At 38.8% G+C, this 26,182-nt stretch overlaps 1 protein-coding gene across 1 annotated transcript in view; it reads right to left on the reverse strand.

The window, feature by feature from the left end:
- The window catches only part of LOC137128714 (seizure protein 6-like), a 193,564-nt gene that overhangs the window by 107,716 nt on the left and 59,666 nt on the right, over positions 1-26,182 (reverse strand). The window contains exons 2-3 of the mRNA XM_067507165.1: positions 12,873-13,445; positions 5,697-5,830 (exon numbers count right to left, since the gene is read on the reverse strand). Coding sequence (XP_067363266.1) covers positions 5,697-5,830; positions 12,873-13,445 — 707 coding nt within the window. The remainder of the gene's footprint in view (positions 1-5,696; positions 5,831-12,872; positions 13,446-26,182) is intronic.

Here is a 26,182-nt window from a genome sequence, read left to right on the forward strand (position 1 = left end):
AACCTCAGTGGATTTCTTGACTTAACCTATTCAGACACAAGACTCAGGAACCGTACTCAGGTCTTTGGCTTGACAGTCATATATTATAGCTCCTTTCCCTTAATAAAAGTACACTTTCAGTCATTTAAAAAAGTTGTTACGTTCACTGCTAAAATATAATTGTGTTTGTAGTTTAGTTGTACAGGAATGTAATTCCACTTTGTGTAACTTGCTTGGAGCTAATGGGGTTAACTCGAATTCTTCTGCAGTTTAACAACCCATGAATTTGATTTGCCACAGAACTGAAACTGTAACTTTAAAAACTTGGCTCCTGAAAAGTCTGAGACATTTGATACTTAGAAAATATAGACGCACTGAAAAGCTTGTAGGCTGAAAAAAAAAAAAACACTTCTTTTTTTATGTATGCGGTCACCTTTTAGTAGAAATGTTGGAGGGTAACCTTGTTTCTTATTATTGTTCCTTCAAATTAAAAGCATTTCACTTTCAAAGCACCATGTTGCTCCTATTCTAAAGCTATGAGAAATACAATCTCTTCTCAATGGCAGTTTGCTAGATGCTGCATTAATGATTTAGTCATAAAGAGGTGGCAGATCAATCATATTTCAAACGATCTCAAGGGTCTTTCTCAACAGAATTGACATACGAACGACACATATATATGGGATCTGCAACTTTCCCTATCTCAGCTTGTGTAATAGTAGCTGTTTGCTAGTCCATCTTTAGCATATTTCTCATCTAACAAATTTAGACTCTCGTGTTTCCTGTATGTGCCAACTATGATAACAAACAGTAAACCTAAGCTGCAGCTTTCTGCAATTGTAAAGGCAGAATATTGGTGCCCCAGAGCTAATCCTAGAGCAATCACTACACAATGAAAAAAATGAAAGAAAATCAACTAAGCCCGAAAGATGTCCCATGCAATTTCAGAATGTTTTATTTATGTAATAGCAAAAGAAATAGAAAAATAACAGAAGGGAGTTGCCTTCATACATGGATTGTTATTTCTACTGTCTCTAATTCAAATGAGTGAGGGATATCAGGGTTTTATTGTAATGCTCCTCTACAGATTTTGGAGATCTATATCATGCATCAGAGTAAAATCCAGCTTATCTTGTACAAACCGACAACCAAATTAGGTAGCTGTGATTTACTGGGGCTAATGAAGGCCTCCGAAGTAGATTAATAAGATTAAGTTCTTGATAAGACAATTCGAAAACTATTCTTAGTGCATATAAAGCTCAGATTAACCTCCCGGGGATACAAGACATCTTTAAGGCATGTCCAACATTATTTGAATTGCACATTTGTTTAAGACTGTCTATCCAAGGAGGAAACCCAATGCAACCGCAAGGGGACTCAAGCAAGTGTTTTCTTGTGCCAGTCCCAGGTCTGGATAAATGCAGAGGGATGTGTTAGGAAGGGCATCCGACTTAAAACACATGCCAAATTAATAATGAGAATCATGACTTTCACATCGAAAAAGAGTGCTGTTGACCTACAGGGTACCGGTGGAAACTGAGCTACTGTTAGTCACAGAAGGAGAGGAGAAGGGCGTGTTCCTAGGCAGAGAGAGAAGAGAAAAGCTAAGAATGTAAAACTGACAGTAGGCACTTTGAATGTTGGGACTATTACAGGGAAGGCTAGAGAGTTTGTTGACATGATGCAGAAAAGGAAGGTGGACATACTGTGTGTCCAGGAGACCAGGTGGAAAGGTAGCAAGCTAGAAGCTTACGAGCAGGGTTCAAGTTGTTCCACCATGGGTCAGTTAGGAAGAGAAATGGAGTAGGAGTTATCCTGAAAGAGGAGTTTGTGAGGAATGTTCTAGAGGTGAAAAGAATAGCAGATAGGTTGATGAGTCTGAGGCTGGAAATTCGAGGTGTGATGTTAAATGTTGTTAGTGGTTATGCCCCACAGGTAGGATTTGAGTTAGAAGAGAAGGAGAAATTCTGGAGTGAGTTAGATGAAGTGATTCAGAGCATCCCCAGAGGTGAGAGAGTAGTAATTGGTGCAGATTTCAATGGATATGTCGGTGAAGGGAACAGAGGGGATGAGAATGTGATGAGCAGATTTGGTCTTTGGGACAGGAAAGCAGAAGTACAGATGGTGGTAGACTTTGCAAAGAGGATGGAAATGGCTGTAGTGAACACTTTCACTACAAGAGACAGGAACATAGAGTGACATATAAGAGCGGAGGTAGAAGCATTCAGGTGGACGACATCATTACGTTGTAATCTGAAAGAGATCAGTGACAGTATTGGTAGGGGAGAGTGTAGCCAGACAACACAGGATAGTGGTGTGTAAAATGACTCTGCTTGTGAGGAAGATGAAGAGGACAAAGGCAGAGAAGAAGATGAAGTGGTGGAAGTTGAAAAAGGAAGAATGTAGTGTAGTTTTCAGGGAGGAACTGAGACAGACTCTGGGTGGTTTGAAGGTGCTTCCAAATAACTTGACCACTACAGCTAATGTGATCAGGGAGACAGGTAGGAGGGTACTCGGTGTATCATTAGGAAGTGGCAAGGACAAAGAGACTTGGTGGTGGAACGAGAAAGTTCAGGAGTGCATATAGACAAAGAGGTTAGCTAAGAAGAAGTGGGACACTGAGAGGGCTGAAGAGAGTAGACAGGAGAACAAGGAGATGCAGCATAAGGTGAAGGTAGAGGTGGCCAAGGCCAAACAAAGAACATATGAGGACTTGTATGTTAGGTTGGACACTAAAGAGGGAGATTGGATTTGTGCAGGTTGGTGAGATAAAGAAGTAGAGATGGGAAGGATGTGCAGCAGGTTAGAGTGATTAAAGATAATGTATTGACAGGTGCCAGTAGTGTGATGGGAAGATGGAAGGAGAACTTTGAAGAGTTGATGAATGAGGAAATTGAAAGGAAACGAAGAGTAGAAGAGGTGACTGGTGTGGAGCAGGAAGTAGCAAAGATTAGTAAGAGTGAAGTGAGGAGGAGGTTGAAGAGGATGAAGAGCGGAAAGCCAGTTGGTCCTGATGACATACCTGCGGAGGTATGGAAGTGTCTAAGAGAAGTGGCAGTAGAGTTTCTGACCAGTTTGTTTAACAAGATCTTGGAGAGTGAGAGGATGCTGAGGACTGGAGGAGAAGTGTACTGGTACCAATTTTTAAGAACAAGGGAGATGTGCAGAGCTGTGGCAACTACAGAGGAATAAAGCTGATGAGCCAAACAATGAAGTTGTGGGAAAGAGGTGAGCATTGTGATTTGTAGTAAATGGTCTGCACTTATATATCGCTTTTCTACCTATTGGCACTCAAAGCACTTTACACTGCTTCTTATTCACCCATTCACACTCACAATAACACACACATTCATACACTGACGGGGGAGCTGCTATGCAGCTGGCCAACACTCACCGGGAGCAACTAAGTTGGGGTTCAGTGTCTTGCTCAAGGACACCTCGACGTGTGACCGGAGGAGCCGGGGATTGAACCAACAACTTTGAGATTGGTGGACAACCGCTCTACCTTCCTCCACCACAGTGAGAGCAGGGAGCCTCAGCAAGACAGAATACATGGGTGTAAATGAGAGGGACCCAGGTGGAACGGTGAGGTTACAGGGAGCAGAGGTGAAGAAGGTGCAGGACTTTAAGTACTTAGGGTCAACGGTTCAGAGCAATGGAGAGTGTGGAAAAGAGGTAAAGAGGCGAGTGCAGGCAGGTTGGAACGGGTGGAGAAAAGTGTCAGGTGTGTTGTGTGATAAAAGAGTATCAGGAAAGGTGTTCAAGACGGTGTTGAGACCAGCGATGTTGTTCGACTTAGAGACAGTGGCACTGAAGAAAAGACAGGAGTTAGAGATGGAGGTAGCAGAGCTTAAGATGTGGAGGTTTTCTTTGGGAGTAACGAGGATGGACGATCAGGAACGAGTACATCAGAGGGACAGCTCATGTGTTGGAGATAAAGTCAGGGAGGTCAGATTGAGAGACTGTGAATATATCAGTAGAAGGATGCTGAGGTTGGAGCTGCCAGGCAGGAGGTCTAGAGGAAGACCAAAGAGGAGATTTATGGATGTAGTGAGAGAGGACATGAAATTAGTTGGTGTGAGAGAAGAGGATGCAGAGGACAGGGTTAGATGGAGGCACATGATTCGCTATGGCAGCGAAAGGAAAATAATCATCCAAGGAGGAAGCCCATTAAATGTATTTAAGAGAAGCTGATAAGACATCTTAGCCCATGAACATTTTAAGAGGTCTGTAAACAAACAACAGGAGAGGATAGATAATCCATGAGCAATTAATTAACTGCTGCAGCTCAGCCACATCCGGACACTTTTAATGATGAGAGTGAATTGAAGACCAGAGAGAACTGCATTCATTTGATCATGTGTTATTGTGATTATTACCTCCTCACCTCTCCTCGGTGTTTCCCTTTTCTTTTTGTCTCATTTCTCTTCTCATCTTCTTCACCATTTCTTATGTTTTACCTTTTTTAGTTGCCAGCCTCCCATTTGCCTTCTGTCTTACCTTGCATTCCTCTCCTTTTAGGCCTTACCATTCATTTTATGTTATCTGTGGGCTCATCTCAGCTGTGGAATGAGGGGGCTGCATTGGTTGTTCCACTACACTTATTCAGGCTGGCACTGCTAATATACCCTTATCGTTTTCCTCCTATATCAATCTTTAGTGAGGAATAGCACAATTCTGATTCATTTAGTTGACAATACTGCTATAAATCCACAGGTCACATTTGTACTTTGTATTGATTCCAGAGTGTGAAGTGAATTGTCTGCTAAATCTAAGCTGTATTGTATTTCTTTTAAGTTATCATTGTTTTCCTTAATTTATTTATTGTTGACTTTGTTATACAGTGTTGCAGTAATAAAATGTCAAGATTAAATCAGCAACTGTTTCCCGTTAATAACAGTACATTCATCCATCCATCTGTAACCCCTATTCTGTTTGGGGTTGCAGGACAACTCTACACCGATACTAAATATTCTTCCGTGTTTCTCTGAAACAAACAAACAAATAAATAAAACTAACTAACAAACAACATGAACAAAATTATGTGCCAATGAAACCAGGCTACTATCAAATACAAAATGATCTATTAGCAGCTGTTTGTCTTGTCTCTGTTTTTTACATTTTACCTAAACTAGTGACTGGAACAGATTTTATGTGTGAGGCCAAGTGTGAGGCTTTATAATCCAGCCACCTCGCTCTTCTTCTTTCTCTGTCATGTACATGTATACTAAAATACTAATAAGGAGCCCAGCTACTTATACTGTATATATTTGCTTTCAGCGGGTATACCAATTCCTTCACATTTTGCAAATGTCCCTGTCAGAATTAGACTAATTAGAATCTAAAGCAAGCCCAGGTTACCAAACACAACCCATATTTTTATCAGACAAAAATAATTCCCTAACAGTGTTCATTGATAAGGAGAAACATCACAATGTTCTTCCCTGAAATTAGATTGCATGATTGCTACCGGCTTTTCATACCCATCTTCTTCAACTTTAACCAGAACTGTTTCAAACAACCTATGTCACCTGCACAATGTAAAAAAGTTTAAGCCTGTTTTGTTTTTTTGTTTGTTTTTTGCAAAGTTACACACAGAAGTTTCTATTCTTATATTAATGAACAGGTGTAGGTGTCTACAGTATACAATTTCCTTTGATATTAGGCTCACTGTGGGATGTCAGAAGTACAACAAACTGTATGAATAGGTATCTTACCTGGACCTCTACTCCATAGCCCATATAGACAGTAATGATGTAGCTGCAGTCCTTAGTAGAGTGAAAGCCTGAGCAGGACTGTGAAGGAGCTTCTATGTAACCTTCTGGCTCAGTCAGATTCAGCTGGCAGGAAACTACAAGGACAGACACAGCAGTATCGAAATTATTTTGAGAGAACCAATTACACACAAACACACACACATACAAACACACTCATACCATCCACTAAGAAAACATCACCCTGATAGTTATTCTACCCCACCCACTCATTTTAAAACGGACAATTTCAGACTGCTATGCTGTGATCCCAGTTTGAACCTCTTGATGGAGGGTTAGTGATGGAGTGATACTATTGTCATTTATTTCAGCCCCATGGCTGCGTGATCGTGAGTAATGCAAATAGAGAAGATATTAGTTGAGGGGGTGAGTTGGGTTCATTCAAAAGAAAAACCATCTCTTCTAGTCTTCTAAGAGATAGGACTGCTGTGTGTGGTTTAATTAATTAAAAAAAAACAAATATTAGGATCCTAGTTTTACTAATTATAGGTAATAGATAAAATTTCCATCCAACAGACAAAATACAAAACTGTTGTGTGTATAGCAATTATCTTTATTACTCTTATTTGCTAGCACCAACCAACGTGGTGGTGGAGTGGTTAGCATTTGATGCAAATTGGGTTTACACTGTTTTGTTCTGTGCTGCCTTAAAGAAATGTATTTAATTTCAAAGCTGGACCTTACAACAGTGTCTTGTGAAGTCAAGTTTTTTTGTCACCTACCTACAAAGACAATAATGTTTGTGATGAAGTGATTTTGTGATTTCACATATGTTTTGAATAAATAAAGCACTTTATTTGTTAATGAAAAAAAAAGACTTTGCTTGGTATGAAATCTAGGGGTACCAAGCCTACTTTGTCTCGTTAAACAAAACTGGTGAACATCAAATGTAACTCACTCTGCTTCTATAAATTAATGGGAAAACATCTCATTTGTGCTAAAGCAAGGCATGGGTTACAGATCAGTGTGTGAAAAAATTCCTCCTGTATCCACATCACACTTGTGTGACCTTGACACTTGTCATGATGCTGACCTGTAATGGTGCTCTCCAGCATCGTAACTCTCAGATGAGCTAGTGTATGATTAGCTAGTGTATGCTAGTTGATGATTCCTTGCCATTGTAGTACCTCCAGTTAGAGTAATGTAAGACATTATGTTCCTTTGGCAGAGGAGGAAGGTTCAGTTCCACTGGAACTGTTTAGTTAGGTAGATGGTGTTTTGGTTTACTATAGGGAGCCACTCCTTCCTCAACCCACTGTGAAGAGGGAAAATCAACTGATAAATGGGCAATGTGAATATTCACCACTCACTGCATCCTCATCATCTCCCATGTCCTCCACATGCGGTTTACCTGTAGATGGTTGAAAGGGTGGGACAGTGACCAGCAGAGAGATCATAATCTTCCAAGTGTGTGGGGAGGGATACATGCCTCCTGACTCGCACAATGTGCTGTTATTCAGGTAGAATGGACATCCTTAGGTCGCTGGTTCGACTTTGGCTCGAAGGACCATGAAAAAAGGACTATGACTATGGCTCCTCTGCCATAGATAAGAGCGTCAACCTCAAGGAATTTCTCTATAATCATTATATGAATAGAAGATTATAACGGCGAGCATACTAATTCGGTATTACACTTACTGGTAAATGGACGCACACTAATTGAAACAATGGAGCAACACTCCTTATAACTGAATTGAGAAGAACAGCAAAAACTCCCCAAACTGAACTACTCCTCATACAATTGGATCATACCATTGAGGTAGGGGGGTGGAATAGTCAAAGTGGCAGGGGCACAGAAGAACCCGCAGTTCTTCTGAAGGAAAAGAAACAAAGACAACAATGTCCAAATTCTGAATAATACAGATGATTTGAAGAAGATTAACTATGCCCCTCTTCTTCACTCCTAAGGGGGAGTCACACCTTGATATGCGAATACTGGTAGAAACAATAACCAATAGGTAACCATCTGTCATAAATCCCGCTCTGGATTCAGTTGTTGTCTGGAAACCCTCGCCTTCCGCATCAATTCCCATACCTGCACTTACCCTTCCTGTCTCTCCCAGCCCTGCTTTCTCATTCTTCCTCTCCAGCTCTACTTCAAGTTGCTGGCCTTTATTATGGTAGTCCCTACGTCTAATTTCCTGCTCTCATAGTTCTTTTTGGCTACTTCACTTATCATCGTAACCCCAGATAACCAAAACTGAGAATTTGGACATTGTTGGCTTCACTGTCCCTTGTACTTCAGAAGATCTGCTCAGTCTTATGTGGAGGAGCTGGTTCTTCTGTGTCGTAGTAGGTTGTTTTATTTTTCCAGTGGAAAACCATGTATTCGTTACTGCCTTGAACTGCAGATACTACAACACTCTGGGTGTTATGTCCTTCGGGTTGACAAGCTTCTTCCTCTGTCTCTTGCTTAGTTTGAAATGTAGAGAGATGCTGCATTTGTTGAAGATCCTCCTGAGCTTTTTGAGTTCACCAGCATCTTCTGGTACGACAATGTTCGGTTTATTGTTCTAGCCAAAGCCTAGCACCACTGACCCATTAGAATAACAATGCAATGTATTATTAAAACTTGCAGCCCAATCTGAGAAAAGTACATCTACTCTACAACTACAATTATTGTAATTTTATTTTACAATTAAACATGACAAAGGAAGACACAGTTCACTCTATGAAAAGGAGCCTTAGGCGTTCAGAAGCCAGTGTCTTCCATCAGTAAATATAAAGTTTGTGAGCCGTCCTTCCAAAGCCAGTCCAGGTTTAGAGGTGAAATTTCTTTACTGTCTTTTAAATTAGATACACCTGCCCATTGTTTTCACTGTATAATACATGTAAGTGACTTCCTAATGTATTTTGAAGGTAGGTGCAGTAGGCATAATATATAGGTTTTTAGTTGGACCCAGAGGCAGGGGGCAATAAGTTTACACAGTTAATAAACTGTTAGGATGTTGTTAGTTGTAGCATTCATTGGCTACAACTTGAAGTCCCAAGGTACACTTAACCAAAACACCACCTTCATAAGCAAATTCATCTCACTCAAATTGTGTCTGTAGAGGCGATCTTACTCGAATCTGATGGTCCAACAAGTACTTCACTCCGGAGATTGTTGTATGACGAACATTGAACATTTAATGTATTTGCTTCTCAACTTAGCCGATGACGGACCAATTTTACATTCGAGTTTAACAACAGTAATCTCACAAACATGTTCACAAGCACTTTCATCAAAAAAGCCTCTCAAAGTGTGGCTAAACTCACAGGACTCGTTATGCACTGAAACTTTCACTTCTATCTTGTTTGGTCCCCACTACTTTGTAGTCAGTCCCTTTGCTCCAGTTACCATGTCACGTCTGCTCCCTTCAGTAGCTGAGCTGAACTGGCCCTCTTGTAACACAACCTTTACTAGGTATTGTTCCATTGACCCTGGACAATAAACCTAAAAGGTAAACTACAAAGGCAACTAATAAAGGCAACCATCAAAGCCATTGATGTCACTAATGACATCATCAGTCCCCCTAAACATAACACAATACACAATACAGCACAACAGAGGAAACCCTGGTTGGCTCATGAAGTGTCTTTTAACTGTTCTAGTCTACAAAAGAATGCATGATAAGAAAGACGCAGAGACTCAACAAGGGATCAGAAACCATGGTTTTGGGGTTTTTGAGTGGTGTGTTGGTAGTTTGATCCTCAGCTTCTCCTATTCACATCTGAGTGTCTCATCACATTACAATGAACCCCAAGTTGCCCCCAGCACCGGAACAAATGGCACCTAAACCATCATTGATTTGACATGAACCATGAAGATCAGCAAATACCTCAAAATGTCACGGTCTTCTGTTCCATTTCCTGCCTCCCTGACTTTTATTTTGTAATCCCCTGTTTCCACATCCTGGCTTGTCTGTTTTGCTACTGTACGCTAATCACAACTCCTCCATTGTTTTCACCTGTTCCCCTGGCTATTTAAACCTGGATCTTGCCTCAGTTCCCTGCCAGATATTCTCTCTGCATAACTGCCATTGAAACACCATTCTTGATGTGTCATTTGGATCGTCTCCTAACCTGTCTGCCTATTGCCCACCTGCTAAGTGGCTAACCAGCCTGGTGCCTGTCTGATCAGTTTGCCTGCCGAACTCCTCTGTCCCTGAACCTGATTACCTGTCTGACCCCCTGGCTTTCTGATTATCTGGACTCTGCTTGACTGAACTGGATTGTGCATTGTGTTTCTCTCTGGCCTGACTCAGAACTCTAATTTCATTATTGACTGACTCTGTTTCTTGGATTGTGGACTTTGTTTAACTGCTCTGTGTCCGCTTACTGGATCTGAACCTAAGTTTGCTCAACCCGAGCCTGTGCTCTGTCATCTGGATACTGGATTCCTAAACCTGGACCTTGTCACTGCTCTCACCCTGTTGTGCTCTGCCGCAGCCGGTCTCCTGTCTCCCGGGTGTTTTCTGTCTCGTTCCTGTTTCCTGCAGTACTCCTTCGGACCTGACCCAATCTGCTCTGTGGACCTCAAAGTCCCTGTCTAGACATTGTCTGAGGACCTCTGATCTGGAATTTTCCCAGCTCTGTTCTGCTTGTTTCTGCTCTCCCTACTCACTCACCTTTTCCTCCAACTGCACCGTATGTACAATCTCCTGCTGCCTCCAGCTACAAGTAAGGCCCTTTTTGATTATCTGCATTTTGCACCCCGATCGCTCAGTAAATTGAATCCTGTAATCAGACTCCCCAGCCTTCAGATCACCAAGTATCTATTTCCATTATTATTATCAATAAACTTTCTGAAACCTTCAGCCTGTGTCTGTGCTTCTGGGTCCAATTACCTAAACCCATTAAACAAAAATCCTTAATTATTAATTTTTATTAAATAAAGCATGATTTTGTTTATTACTTGGGTACAATGGGTCACAAAAAATTTGAGAACATGGTACAGCAAAACACATTACTTAGAAGAATTTTACCAAAAAGCAAAAAATAATGTAATAACAATCACAAAATATTATAACAAGCTGCCCCCCTGCTTTTCCTGGGTGGCACTTTTCTGAAATTTCTAAGTTACAGATAAGCCAGTGAGCACGTGAAGCTGGGAAAGATAGAAAAGTAAAACAAGGATGGTTATTTAGACCATCAAGCCACAATTTAGCTTTCCTGGCTCCACGTTTGGTATTAATGCATTACACTGTTGAAACAGTTTCTTGTTGTAGTGTTCTCTTCTTTACACGATCAATTTTTTCATTCCATAGCAAATGTTTTACTAGATTATTTGTCATTATGTGAAAAACAGTGGGGGAGTGGATGACATGAGAGAGGTTGAGAAACTGAATGCTAATGAGGTGTGCTACAGCTATTTATTTGCTGATCTCACACTAAATCTACACACCATAATTATGCATAATTATACATAGATGCACTATGGCAACAACAAAAAATAGATTTAACATGATGTACCAAATAATTTTTTTGTCTGGGTCTAGACAGAGGTCTTAGTATGAATTGTGGAAAAGCTTGGAGAAAGGTAGAAAGAAGAGATTTTATTTATTGGTTCCATTGTCTCTAATATTAAGCCTCAAGCTATATAAAAAAAGCAAATTACACTGCAAAATGTGATACAATGTCACATGTAGCTTAAATGCATCTATTGGCCCTTATCTTATTTGTAGCATAGTGTTTGCTAGTTTACTTGTTTAACTGACCTTTGACTGAGTATGTGACACCCTTTGAAACATTTTTGACTTGCACAGTCCCTGCATAATATATATGGTCAGATAATTCACTAGCTAGACGACATAGTGCAAGCTGTTTCCCATCTGTGCCTGGAATGCTGCAATCCTTTGGAGATTTTTATGCATCTTACAGTTCCTCCAGTATAACAGGAGTTTAGTTTCTACCATGGACAATGTGGAAAAGTTCAGTGTATTACATTTGTTTATCAACCTCAGATAGATCAGATTCACTTGAACATCTATTGCAACAGCAAGGCTATATGACTTGTTTCTGATTTAAACCTATATGAACACTTTTCCAACATTAGTCAAATTCAACACTTAATGAATCACGAGTCTAACTAGTCTGTCTGTCACTTTTTCACCACAAACACTTTTGTTATTTGTGCTGGTTTATATTTGCCAAGCATATCTGTATTCTGTTGTGCTTTTGTGTGCCAAGGCTTTCAGTATTTCCCTGGATTTTATCTATTTGCAGCATTTTTCTTATAAATATTGTGTTATCAGATTGGTGAAGTTATTTTTTTATTTTGCTTGTGTTTTGTCTGTTTGCATGCACTTTATTACGTTGCAGTAGGTTGAGTCCTCAGGTTTACCATACAATTGGCTGCTAAATTTGCATCTCTTTTATTATGAAATGAAAAAAAAAATCAATTACAGGGCAACTGTGGCGTAGGAGGTAGAGCAGTTGTCCAAAAATCCTGCAGTTATTGGTTTAATCCGCAGCTCCTCCAGTGACATGTCGAAGTGTCCTTGAATGAACCCCAACTTAGTTGCTCCGTGTGAATGTTGGCCAGCTGCATAACAGGTCCCCCATCAATGTGTGTGTGATTGTGAGTGTGAATGGGTGAATGAGAACCAGTGTAAAGCACTTTGAGTACCAATGGGTAAAAAATTGCAGACCATTTACCATTTTAAATGAATAAAACAGAATTTTTTTCCATCAACATATTTAATGGATATTCAGCTAGTGCAAATGTTCCTTCATCAGAAAATAAGATACATTTAATTAATTTATCAAGGGGAGTGCAAACCTTTGCACTAATATAATTTTTTAAAAATATTTTTTCTATAACTTTCTTTGTATGCAGTCCTTGACTATTTTTGTTACTTCTGATTAAAAAGGAACATTTGTAATTGTTAAATGTGCAAAAAATATGGTGTTTAGGACAATATGTGAGTGAAGAATATTTAATATTATAATGAACCACTTTTCATGTTTCATACAGGATTGACTAGGTACTGATCTACACACAGTTGTACAAACACAAACTCACACAAACTCACATATACATGCATCACTTACACATTAATTATTTTGACATAATAAAAATAATATAGTTTTTGTGCTATGTGACATTTTTTAAAGGGCTAAGGACTGTATTCTTACCTGGACTCTGCATGGTGGTGACGATTGTTGTCATAGTGGTGTTTGTCTTCTCTTCATCACTGCTTGGCCCCATGTTCTGCATGAGTTTGGGCTCACCTGTCCTTACTAAATCTTTCACTCCTGTAGAAATAACAGATGGGATAACAGCAGAGTGTTCTGGATCCTTTGCTCTGGTGGCTGAAACAGAGGTGTGGGAGTAAGAAGTGGCTGTTAAGGTGTGTAATGCAATGGTTGTTTGCATTATGGAGCTTTCAGCACTCTCATCTGAAGCCCTTTTAATGTCATTATCCAGTTTAGTCCAGGGTGGTGGGTTAGAGGAGGTGGGCTGAATGGTTGGATGCGAGTTGGATACTCCACTGTCTTTAAAGTAGTTTGGTTTACTATGAGGGCTGAGCAGGGCCTGGTGCTGGGGGGCATATCTGTAGAGAGGGTGGTGGTGTAGGACATTGAGAGGGGGGGCAGTAGTGACCATTGGAAGTCTCTTTCCTTTGTCCTGTGTGGTGGGGAACAAGCTGGCCATACTCTCTGGAGGGCTCCCCAGGGCGATAGATAGACCATCCTCAGAGGCAGAAGCTGTGGAGAATAATAGATTTGGTTAGGATTAGGGTGCTGATTTATTCAATGAGAATAGAACTAGACTGAGAGACCATTTAAAGGCCTTTGCAGGTGTTTTAAGTTAATAAGCTGGTTAGAGTGTGGAAAAATCCTTTCTTTGTAATTTAAGTAATATTCTAATTTTCTGAGATACTGAATTTGGGTTTTTTTTATTAGTTGTCAGTTAAAATCATCAAATTAAAAGAAATAAACACTTGAAATATATCACTCTGTGTGGAATGAATATATACATTATATAAGTTTCACTCCTTGAATGGAATTAGTGAAATAAATCAACTTTGTGAAGATATTCTAATTATATGACGAGCATCTGTATGTGCATGGTCAAGGGTGTGTTTAGTTTAAGAAATAAGGGGACAGAACAAAATCCAGCATTCATCAACTAGCCAAAAACTTTGAATGCTAATTTGCACACTTATTGCAATCTAATACAAATCATAGCATGTCTACCTGACTGCTGGCTTCTGAAAGCACAGTAGGTAACTTTGCTCTAGATACTGTACAACACATGATTTCCACACACTTTTCATTGTGCAGTCAGCGCCTAAAGAATGATTAACCCTTGAAATTGCATGTAGGAGGATGTAAACTTTATTCTAAACCAAACATAATATTAACGCACAATCAGCTTTAGAAGGATTGAAAATGGTCAAGAAAATGATTTTTAAAACACTAACTTTTGCACCTTTGGCAGTATATAAGACAAATTGTATTGGAATCTATCAAAGTTACTGCATTTTAAAGAAACAATTTACTCCTATTGTTAGTAGGCACATGAATACACTACATGAATACAAAGTTGTGGCTCGGGTTACTGTTCCAGTGACAGTCGTCCCTCACAATATGTTAATGCAGTTAACAAGTGTTAACAAGCATATATCAACTTGGCATTTTCAGCAGCTTGAATATTTTTACAGTTTTAAGTTTTGGGAAACAAATCATTTGATTAAACAATGTGGATTTTTTCCTGCAAACATATATTGTGTTTGATTTTATTGTTTTGATTTAAAATTAATAAGTGAGGTGTGAAAGTATTCAAAAGATTGCTTTTAAAAATCATGAAAGGAAATGTCTATAAAATATCTAAATATTTGTCAGGATGCATATTATGGTAACCAAGACAGATTGGGATGGTAGTTATGGATTTGTGTTTTAATGAATTGTCCCTATTCTACCTTTTCTACATTTGTGGGGGTTATCACAGATTTAATTAAAACATATTCACATTGCTACATTATTTCAGGACTTAAATGATTTCTAGTATTATTTCCTTTTGCACAGTGACATTTGCTTCACATCCTGAATTCCCTAAATCTGTCTCCTATTTACCCTAGGATTGTAAAATGGATTTCTGACATTTTTGTCTCATTCATACATTATCTTCATTATAAATTAATTAAAATGAACATGCATTGTGCTTGTTTTTTAAAGGACAACATCAAATATTTAAACGAAAGCCCTTTACAGCGTTAGTATAATGAGGAGCTGTGGAGTGCTATCAATATTATGAATGACCTTAACATAGAACATTAATTTTTCTCTGTTCTTTTGTGTGTTTGGGTTCATCACCATTAATATGCACAATAATGTATCAAGTCGTTTCTACAATTCCATTTCCCAAAATCTTGAAGATGTGAAAACCTAAGTAAAAACAAAATGCAAATTGTCAAATATTATCAACCCGTATTTTATTCACAAAAGTGTTGAAACTGAGACATTTTACCATTTCATATAAAAAAATTAGCTCATTTTGAATTTGATGGCAGCAACACATCTGAAAGAAATTGTAACAGGGGCAACAAAAGCCTGGAAAAATAATTGCCAAAAATCAAAAGGAAATTGGCAACCAGTCAGTAACATGACTGGTTGCCAGAGCCTTTTCTGTGGTCATTTGAATCAGAATTTTAAATTGTTTTTGGAATCCATGGATGTCGTGTCTTGTGGACTAAATAGGAGAGAGAGCATCCAGGTTGTTAGCAGCGTACAATTCAAAAGCCTGCATCAGAGTATGGAGGCCTATGGCACGGGCAGCTTACACATCTGGAAAGGTACAGTACATCAATGCTAAACAGTAATTAGTGGATTTAGAGCAACATACATTCCTATCAAGACAATGTCTCTTTCGGGGGAAGGCTTTGCATATTTCAGAAAGACAATGCTAAACCATATACTGCATCCATCACAACAGCATGGCTTCACAGGAGAATAGTCTGGGTGCTGGACTGGCCTGCCTGCATTCTAGATCTTTCACCATTATAAAACATTTGGTACAAGATAAAACAAAAAATCCAGCAAAAAACTGTTGAGCAGCTAGAATCCTGCAGTGGAAGTGGGACAACATTCCTCAACTAAAACTCTAGCAACTGGTCTCCTAACTCCCCAAATGTTTAAAGACTGTTGTTAAAAGAAGAGGGGATGCTAGATGTAAACATCAACCTCTTCCAACTTTTCTGAGATGTGTTGCTGCCATCAATTTCAAAATGAGCTAATATTTTCCATGAAATTATACAATTTCTCAGTTTCAAGATCTGATATGTTGTTTATGTTCTGTTGGTAATAAAATATGGGTTGATCAGATTTGCAAATCATTGCATTCTGGTTTTATTTATTTTAACACATCTTTAACACTTTTTTGGAATTGGAGATCTATATGTCATTGGACCGTCTTGTATGTGTAATGTGCAACAATTGTTCTTTTTAGTTAATGCTGATAAGGATGTGGCTGCAAACACACATGTTAAGTGACATAACAGTCAGTGAAAAGACATGGGGAAAAATATTTAAAAGATGTCTTTGTAATGCAACATCAAAGAGTCTGATGCTTGTATTTCATCCTTATTTCAGAATCTGTTTTATCAGCCAAGTACATAAGTATATGAAAAAAAAATTTGGGTTTGTTAGCTTCCTATGGAACATGGATGAATAAGAACAAAAAGACAACAAAAAGCAGAATAATAAGTGGAATGAGGTGCAGTGTGGGGTTTGGTTCAATTCAGTTCAGAATAAAATTGATTCTGCAGTGGAGCTGTTAGTCTGCTGGGGGAGGTCTTTATTGATCTCAGTTTTTGTCCTGAGGGGAGTGATCAGGGTGGGATGCAGCCAATGATCTTTTTGGCTGAGTGAATGATGCACTGCAGCCTCTGATTGTCCAGTTTGCTGGTTGCACTGTAACAGATAGATGATGTGAAGACTGTGGCAGGTTAATTTTCTTCAGCGGCCTCAGGCAGAACTTCCTCTTTTCAGTGTTCTTTGTTATGGTGCATTTGTAAATGACCTATTTAAGATCCTTGATGGTCTGAATTAAGCCATTCTACTGCACATGCTCAAGATCTCTGAGTGGAATTATGGTCTGTGCCCAAAATTACTCCCTGCACACTATAAAGTGTTCACCATTTTGAATGTCTGAATGCAGAGTGTGTAAATCTGTTCAATAGCTAGTGAACTTAAAGAACAATTTACAAGGCATAAACAAGGCATGTTTCTAATAACAATCCTACAATGCAATGCTCCCCATTTTAGAGATGAAAACATTACCACTGCACAGCTCAAATAGCTATACTATGATTATGGTAAGTGTCCAACATCTTAATTTACTGCTCACTGGTTATCATATTTAAACATATTCACATAGACACATTAGGTCAGGACTTAAACTATTTCTAGTATTATTTCCTTTTACACAGTGATCTCTGCTTGACTTCCTGAGTCCTCTGAATCTGTCTCCCATTTATGCTAGGATGCAGTGTAAGGCATTTTAAGACTAAAACATGAGCAACTGATTAAAGTTCAAGGTTTAAAAACAGGACAGGATTACTATTACTATTATGGAAATCCAATCTATCCCATAACAGGACAAAAAAATATTTCTACATGTCTGATATAGACCTGTAGTTAATTGTAGCACCTAATTTAATAAAGGTAAAACACTTGATGGTCATGTGAAATAACTACACTTTGGCCCTGCTACCTTTAGAAACTTCTTAAATAGTATGTGGATACATTTATTTGTTTAGAGCAGGGAATGTTCATTAAAGCTTTTAAAATGTAAGGTATTTTTCAGCTATTTCTTTGCAATTGCTACGGAACTGTCTCAAAACAGAAACAACACGGGTTCACCTTCAATAATGTATATATAATATATGTATATGAAATCCTATTAAATGCCACAATCATTGATGTGACAACATACCGAGAGAAACTATGGGCAACGGTGGCTCAGAAGGTATATGCATTTATTCAATGTTGTCGGTTCATTCCTGACTCCTCCTATGTAAAGGTGTCCTTGAGCAAGGCTAATCCCCAATTTAGCATAGCACCTCCCCCATCAGTGTATGAGTGTGTGTGCCTTATTGTGAATGTGAATGGGTAAATGAGAAGCAGTATAAAGCACTTTGGGTACCTGTATTGTAGCTAAAAAATTGAAGACTATTTACCTTACTATTTACCATTCAATGCTAAGAAGAAGAATTCTGAGTTATTCCTCCTTTTTCAATATTCCATCCACAGATCAGAAACTGTGCACAAGTTTCAACCATCTAGCTGATGATGTTAAGGTTATGCTAAACCATTCTGAGCTAATCCCATCTATCCATCCATTATTTGTAAGCACTTATCCTGTAGTGTTGTGGTTAGTTATTCCATCCACACTGTGAGATGCATCAGGTCCACTGGCAGCAAAACAACCTCAGACCATGATGCTACAACTACTGTGCCTAAAGTTACAGCTTGTAACTTAAGCTAGTACTAATTTCAGACTTTGAATCAGTTCTCTTTGTGCCTTTTCTTTCCCTACCCTTAATAAAAGTAGATTTTTTTCTTTGACACTTCCACTTAAAAGCTTCTCAAAATGCTATACACCAGTAGCAATGCCCACCAAAACATTAGAACTTATAATAAAAACAATAACAACAAGAAAAAAACTGTAAAAACAAACAAGTATATACAACAATAAAGTAAACGTGACAAAAGCAATAAATCACATATACAGTAATTTGATAACAAGAGTGTTAGTTTAGTTTTAAAAGACCCCCGGGTGTTTGACTTTCTAACAGTAGCAGGAAGATAATTTGAAAGTATAGGAGATTGATGTGAAAAAGACCTTCCAGCAGCTAAGCTTTGACAACTAAGAACTGACAACTGAGCGTAGACAGATCTATATTAAAAAGGGATTTAACCACTCTGATACGCCATGTCATTTAAAATCTTGTAGCACTTAAATTCAGATATAACATGTATAGGAAGTCAATAACAAACAAATGAACGGATTGGTGCAGTTTAATTAATCCTATTTCTGCTAAGAATCGGGGTGAGTTGGTAAGGCAGTCGACCATGGGCCACAGGGTCAGTGGTTCGATCCCCGCTTCCGGCTACATGTCAAAGTGTCCTTTGGCAAGACACTTAACCCCAATTTGCTCCTGGCAGCCTCCACCATCGGTGAGTGAGTGAGTGAGTGAGTGAGTGAGTGTGTGTGTGTGTATGTGTGTGTGTGTGTGAATGGGTGAATGGGAATCAACACTGTAAAATGCTTTGGATAAAAGCGCTATATAAGTGACTGTTTACCATATTTACCATTTAAGAATCCTAGCTGCAGTGTTCTGGACGTTTCTAATGCTTAAATACCCTGACAAACCTGACAGCACTACATTCAATTTATTCAGCCTGAATGAAACAAATGCTTGAATTAATGTTTCACCATCAGGGAAGAGAAAGATCCAATGTCCAGATTTTTACTGTACACAAGTTACAAGGAGGCTGACTGGTGTAAAAGAGCAGAACTGTTTAGACTCCACAGTAGTTTAGTTTTAGTGGTGTTTAGGAAGGAAAAGCTCATAGTTTAAGGTTACAGAAAGGCTGTTGTTTAGTTTAATAGCAAATAAATATGTTGTGTAAATTGTGACTGTTAGATTTTTCTATATTGACACAAACCACATAATGTTTTATTGCATGATCAGATATTTTGACAGATAACACAGCATTGTCGGGGAAACATTATAAATATGGTCAGTATTATTTCAGATCTGCCACTTACATTAAATGTCAACATATTCTTGTTATGTCAACAGAAAATGAGGTTTTGGTATTGTTTGAATTTCATCAATTCTTATTCAGATTCATAATCTGCTTTTCTATTTATTCTGGTTCTTGTTAATTGTAATTTCAGCCATGCATGCTAAGTTTTATCTAAACAAGTGAAAATGCCATTTTATTGATACACGATTGTAGACAGGTCCTTCTGGCCTACAGCTACAAACGTCCTTGTACTCATGTAGCCTTTGCACTCCATCTATGTGCAGCGAGTGAGATGTTCAGGGAAAATTAAAAGTACAGGTTATCTGTTTTCTGAAGCAATCAGAGGCCAATACCACACAAATTAAGGATAGTGTTTGTGTGGCTTTGCTGGATAAAACTGGGTCTACACTCATTCAGGTGAAACATACAGTATGTTAAATACCTTTCTGATTTCATGTACATTTGTATTTAGTGTAAATTAAGGTATTTTGTGCTTTGACGACAAAAACAGTCTAGTTGTCCTATTTACATACACATAAATATTTTAGCAAACAGCATTAGTGGACTGGGGAAACCTTTGAAACATTAACTTTTATTTGTCTCCAAAATTAACAAAAGTAATGCACTCATTTAAAGTGTCTGTATATCAAGGAGACTCTGGATCAAGCGGCTGTCTTACTGAGGCTGAGCTAAAAACAGACATGAAAGGCACAAAGAAGCAAACTCCTCCTGTGCTTTTTAATAGCGATTATTTGATTTTAGCATTTCCAGCTAGATTGGCGGAGCATTTAATGTGTGTGTACCACAAAAGAAGCCATGGAAGCACAGAAAGGAGACCAGCAGGCAATGGATGTGTGTTCCTGACATAATGTTACTATAGTGAAAGGCTGACAGAGGTGTGTATGTGTTGCAACAATATACCAATACAAGACTTCCTACTGTCTACTGACCATCTAACTTTTTCTGAATACCAACCACACTCCAAATCCCATGTTGCCTCCAGCAAGATGTTATCCACTTTAAAATTTCCCTCATCATATTGATCCTGCAGCAGGGGAGATAAATTCATATATCCAAACACAAACTGCTTAGCCCTTCCATGTCTTAAAATCTAAACATCAGAAACATGTGTCAAAACCAACAGTGAGAAACTTTAGTTTAGTACAAACTGCTAAATCTTTTTTATCCAGCTGAACATAAGTAATGTAAGTGAATTTAATTTAAAGCATTGTGCAGTTTGTATTTTGTGATTACTTTTTTTTAAAACTGGAGATGCAGTGTATTATGTAATGTATTTTCTACATGAGGTAAAAATGCTTTTTTTTTGCACTTTGTAGGCGAAGGTAGCTACTGATGGAGTACTCAATTTTATTCATTATTATATAAAAATTTTGTCCATAAGAGATTTTCAATAAGGATAATCCGACAAAATTCATTTTGTGAGTAGTATTGGGGGCATTTTCCCTTTATTAGAAAGGTGCAAATTAAGACAGCAAACTTGTTCGGGGGCTATAACATGCAGCAAAGGTCACCAGCTCAACTTAAACCTTAGACCCTGTGGACTTGAGAACTTAACTCAACAAATTACGTTACAGTACCTTCCTTGTCCACAAGCTGCAGCATGTTCATAGTCTCAGCTTACTTTTGCATTCTAATTTTGATTGTTTTAGTTCCTAACATAAGCTGACAGACACAGAGAGCTATTGTAAGAGGGTTATTATTAAAGTATACCAGCTGTTGGTGTAACTCTAAACCACACAAAACATTTGGTGCATTATGAAGTAAAAAAGAAGGAGCATATGAACAACTTTTGGAAAAATGATTGTGCCTTCGCACTAACCCAGTTGGTCTCTTCAGTTCCCAAAGAATTATACTGTGATGCAACAAAGTGGTAAACATGTCATGTCCCAACTTTTTTGAGATATGCTAGCATAAAATTCACAATGAGCAAATATTTCAACATTTAATATGTTGTCTTTATCTTTTTACAATCAAAAATATGGTTCACATGATATCACTACGCTCCCACATAGTCATACCTTTATAGGATTTTTGTTGCACATACTATGCTTTTTTGTGTTGCTTGTGTTGTCCAGTAAAGCCCAAAAACATGCTGAGTGTGTTGGTATAATATGGCCAGCCAAAACTATGACAGTAATTCCCAAATTCAATTAAAAACCTTTTAAGAGCTGAAGTCTGCAGACCAACGCAAACACACTCCTCACTGACAATCCAAATGAAACTTGCAGATTCATGTCACGATTATATCTGTCAGCAGATAATTTAAACTGTCAACAACGCCATTGAAATCCTCCTTCCTGAAATGCTTTTCTTTCCCTTCCACCACCCCTTAAATCTTCTCATGTTGCATCACAAACATTCACCCTTGAGCTACAGATTAGCAATGCCGACGCTTTGTGAAGCTGTACAAAGCCTAAGCAATTAAAAGCTCTTCTCTTGCTTAACAAGCTCTAATCCAGACATGGTTTTATTGCATTTAAATTTACTTGCTGCTTCTGCCAAAACCTGAAAGACAGGGACCCTGGTCTTGCTCTAAGTGTAGCAATTATCAGAGAGGATTCCGACTCAGCTCATGTTCTGGCAGCTGTCACTTTCCCAGCCACGGATTAAACAAATGAATGAAAAAAAAAAAAAACACCCTAGAGAGAGCCTAGATCCACCTATCAAACAAAAGCAAATGGAAATTGTTTGGCAAACTTACACCTCATCAGTGCCAGGAATTGTGATGTGGAGGGAAACTACTTGCTGAGACACCACAAAGCAGTGTTCTCTTTGTTAGATTTGCCTCACATAGCAGAAATTCATTCAGAACTGTGGAAATGATTGAAAGCCAACTGGGAACAGATTGATACCTGGACACACAGATGAATGCTATTAATAGAGAAGTTAAAATAGAAGTGGCCATTGCTACTGTATGTCTATAGACAAAGATACGGTTCAGTGAAAAAGCTTCCCCTTACCTAGAAACAGCAAAAAATGTTTATCCCACAATATAATATTTAAGGTACATTCAGGTAGTACCAGAGCTGGGTTCCCCTATAGGCAAGGACAGCAAAATGTGTGTCCAACTATTCAAAACTTATATGAATTTCTAAAGAATGAGTTGAGAGCCTGCACCTACAGTTGTCTACCTCCCGAGTTTTTCCCACATATTTATATATTTGGGTTGGCCTGCAACAACATCATCAGTGACCATGTATTGATTTTTTTTATTTTACGATTTCAACATTTATTTTACATACATTTACTTACATTTTTTTTCCTTTCGGCTTATCCCGTGATTTAGGATCGCCACAGCAGATTATTGTCAGCATGTTGATTTGGTACAGTTTTACGCTGGATGCTCTTCCTGACGCAACCCACTGCATAACTTGGGGATGGGAAGGGGCTGTTGGGGGTTCAGTTGTGGACGACTACCTTACCAACTGAGCTGCGACTGCCCCCACAGCTTTTTAATAAAATAACATCGTAAAATCGTAAAATAAAAAAATCAATACATGGTCACTGATAACTCTTGCTGAGATCAATAAAAACAATAGAATCACATCTTTTTAAAAACTAAATAAAATTGATACATTTTCTCTGAATTGGATGGAATATAAAAATATTTCAAAGACAGTACCATCTGTGAAGATAGGTGGACATACTTTTCCAAGAAGTGGAAGGCCAAGAAAAATTACTGAAACAGGTGCTAGGAAACTGTCTCAAGAGATGCGTATAACAGCCCAAAGCAAAAGGCAAGAGACTTCACAAAGTACTTAGAGGCAACTGGTTTAAAAATCCACATCTTCACAGTCACTGCAGGATAGCCTGCACATAGTTGAAAAATCTGCCTCTGAGGAGAGGAAAACCATTTTATTTTACTACAAATTTCTTTTTATACTTGACCATTCTGATTGCTTCTAAAGATGAAGGAAGGAATTTGTATTAGCTTCATTCAATATTATATTCATGAAAAATATATATGTTATTATTTTTGTCATTCCAAAGTCAGCCAATGGAAATGCACTGAAGCGTAACAAGTAGTGAGGAATTTTGTTCCTATCAGCAAACCCATAGCCACCATACCGCACATCTGCAAAGTCACTTGTTTAGGCTATAGACAACATACCTAGTCTCATATTTACATGCAGAAAGCTCTTGCATTCAGAAAATCTCAGAAAAATATTGGTTTTCCAACCAATAGATTTTCTCATCCCTGATGGCGTGGGTGTAAATCAAAATGTCAAGACAGGATTAATCAGGCTCAAATTGTAAAAGAGTAATTCAGGAGGCATGCAAAACAAATTTCCACATCTAAACTGGCTAGTTTATTAAGATTCCCATTGGGGTTAAGGTGGCTACCTTAACCCCAATGGGCAGCATTTTGGATTAATTCCAGGCTTTTTAGGGAGTAACTGGGGCATCATGAAAGTAGGGAAAAAGTAGTCTAACCTAGAAGTAACAAATGCAAGCACTGCACAACTGGGGATGGGAATGGGCTGTTGAGGGTTCAGTGTCTTGCCCAGAGACACTTCAAAATATAGCCGGGACCGGGGACTGAACCACTGACCCTGCGGCTGTAGTGAACACTTTCTTCCAGAAAAGGCTGGAACATAGGGTGACATATAAGAGCGGAGAAGCACTCGGGTGGATTTGTGTTGACATAATCTGTAAGAGATCAGTGACTGCAAAATATTGGTAGGGGAGAGTGTAGCCAGATGTAATTGTCAGGGAGGAGCTGAGACTGGCTCTGGGTGGTCAGGAGGTGTTTCCAGATGACTGGACCTCTACAGCTAATGTGATCAGGGAGACAGTACTTGGTGTCTCATCGGGAAAGAGGAAAGTGAACAAGGAGACTTGGTGGTGGAAGGAGTGTATACAGAGAAAGAGGTTAGCTAAGAAGAAGTGGGACACTGAGAGGACTGAAGAGAGTAAACAGGAGTACAGGGACATACAGCGTAAGGTGAAGGTAGAGGTGACAAATGCCAAGTACTGTCTCCCTGATCACATTAGCTGTAGAGGTCCAGTCATCTGGAAACACCTCCTGACCACCCAGAGCCAGTCTCAGCTCCTCCCTGACAACTACATCTGGCTACACTCTCCCCTACCAATATTTTGCAGTCACTGATCTCTTTCAGATTATGTCAACACAAATCCACCCGAGTGCTTCTCCGCTCTTATATGCCATCTCTCTCTCTCTCTCTCTCTCTCTCTCTCTCTCTCTCTCTCTATATATATATATATATATATATATATATATATATATATATATATATATATATATATATATATATAAACAAAGAGATATGAGATATGAGATATGTATGCTAGGTTGGACACTAAAGAGTGAGAGGTGGATTTGTACACGTTGGCCAGACAAAGAGCGAGAGATGGGAAGGATGTGCAGAAGGTTAGAATGATTTAAGATAAGGCTGGAAATGTATTGACAGGTGCCAGGAGTGTGATGGGAAGATGGAAGGAGAACTTTGAATAGTTGATGATTGAGGAAAATGAAAGGGAACGAAGTAGAAGAGATGACTGGTGTGGACAAGGAAGTAGCAAAGATTAGTAAGAGTGAAGTGAGGAGGATGTTGAAGAGGATGAAGAGTGGAAAGGCAGTTGGTCCTGATGACATACCTGTGGAGATGTCTAGGAGAGGTGACAGTAGAGTTTCTGACTAGTTTGTTTAACAAGATCTTGGAGAGTGAGAGGATGCTGAGGACTGGAAGAGAAGTGTACTGGTCCAAATTTTTTAAGAACAAGGGAGATGTGCAAAGCTGTGGCGACTACGGAGGAATAAAGCTGATGAGCCACACAATGAAGTTGTGGGAAAGAGTGGTAGAATCTAATCTAAGGGTGGAGGTGAGCATTTGTGAGCAGCAAAATGGTTTAATGCCTAGAAAGAGTACAACAGATGCAGTATTTGCTTTGAGGAAGCTGATGGAGAAGTACAGAGAAGGTCTTAGAGAAACCGTATGACAGGGTGCCGAGAGAGGATCTGTGGTATTGTATGAGGAAGTCTGGAGTGACTGAGAAGTATGTTAGAGTGGTGCAGGACATGTATGAGAGCTGTAAGACAGTGCTGAGGTGAGCTGTAGGTGAGACAGAGGAGTTCAAGGTGGAGGTGAGTCTACATCAAGGATCGGCTCTAAACCCCTTCTTGTTTGCTCTGGTGATAGACAGGTGGACGGATGAGGTTAGACAGGAATCTCTGTGGACTATGATGTTTGCAGATGACATTGTGATCTGTAGCGAAAGCAGGTAGAAGGTGGAGGAAAATCTAGAGAGGTGGAGGTCTGCTCCACCTCATTCATTTCATTTTAATATCCCAATTCTTTAATATTGTCCCACTACTTAGGTCTACCTATTACCCTTCAAAGTTTACGGTTTCAGCCTTGCCTTTGCAAACTCATGCACATATTGCTTTAGAGATAGGTGGAAATGTCAACCCATAAGATCAGATTTGAACTACACAAAACAATTCCAACTAATGCTGCACAAACTAGTTTTTTCCAGAGATGATGGTTTTCATTATCAGACATGGCAACAAAATTGTTACTGGAGTCTTGAAGTTTGGTTGCATTCTCTGCAAGCAAAAAAGGGATTTGCAAAGAAAATTCAACGTCACTCTCTTTCATTGCTTTTTAAAAAAAATGTATTGAGGACATCCTGAACCATAAGCT

Source organism: Channa argus, chromosome 6 (assembly GCF_033026475.1).
Source record: "Channa argus isolate prfri chromosome 6, Channa argus male v1.0, whole genome shotgun sequence".
In the NCBI taxonomy this organism is placed as follows: Eukaryota; Metazoa; Chordata; class Actinopteri; order Anabantiformes; family Channidae; genus Channa; species Channa argus.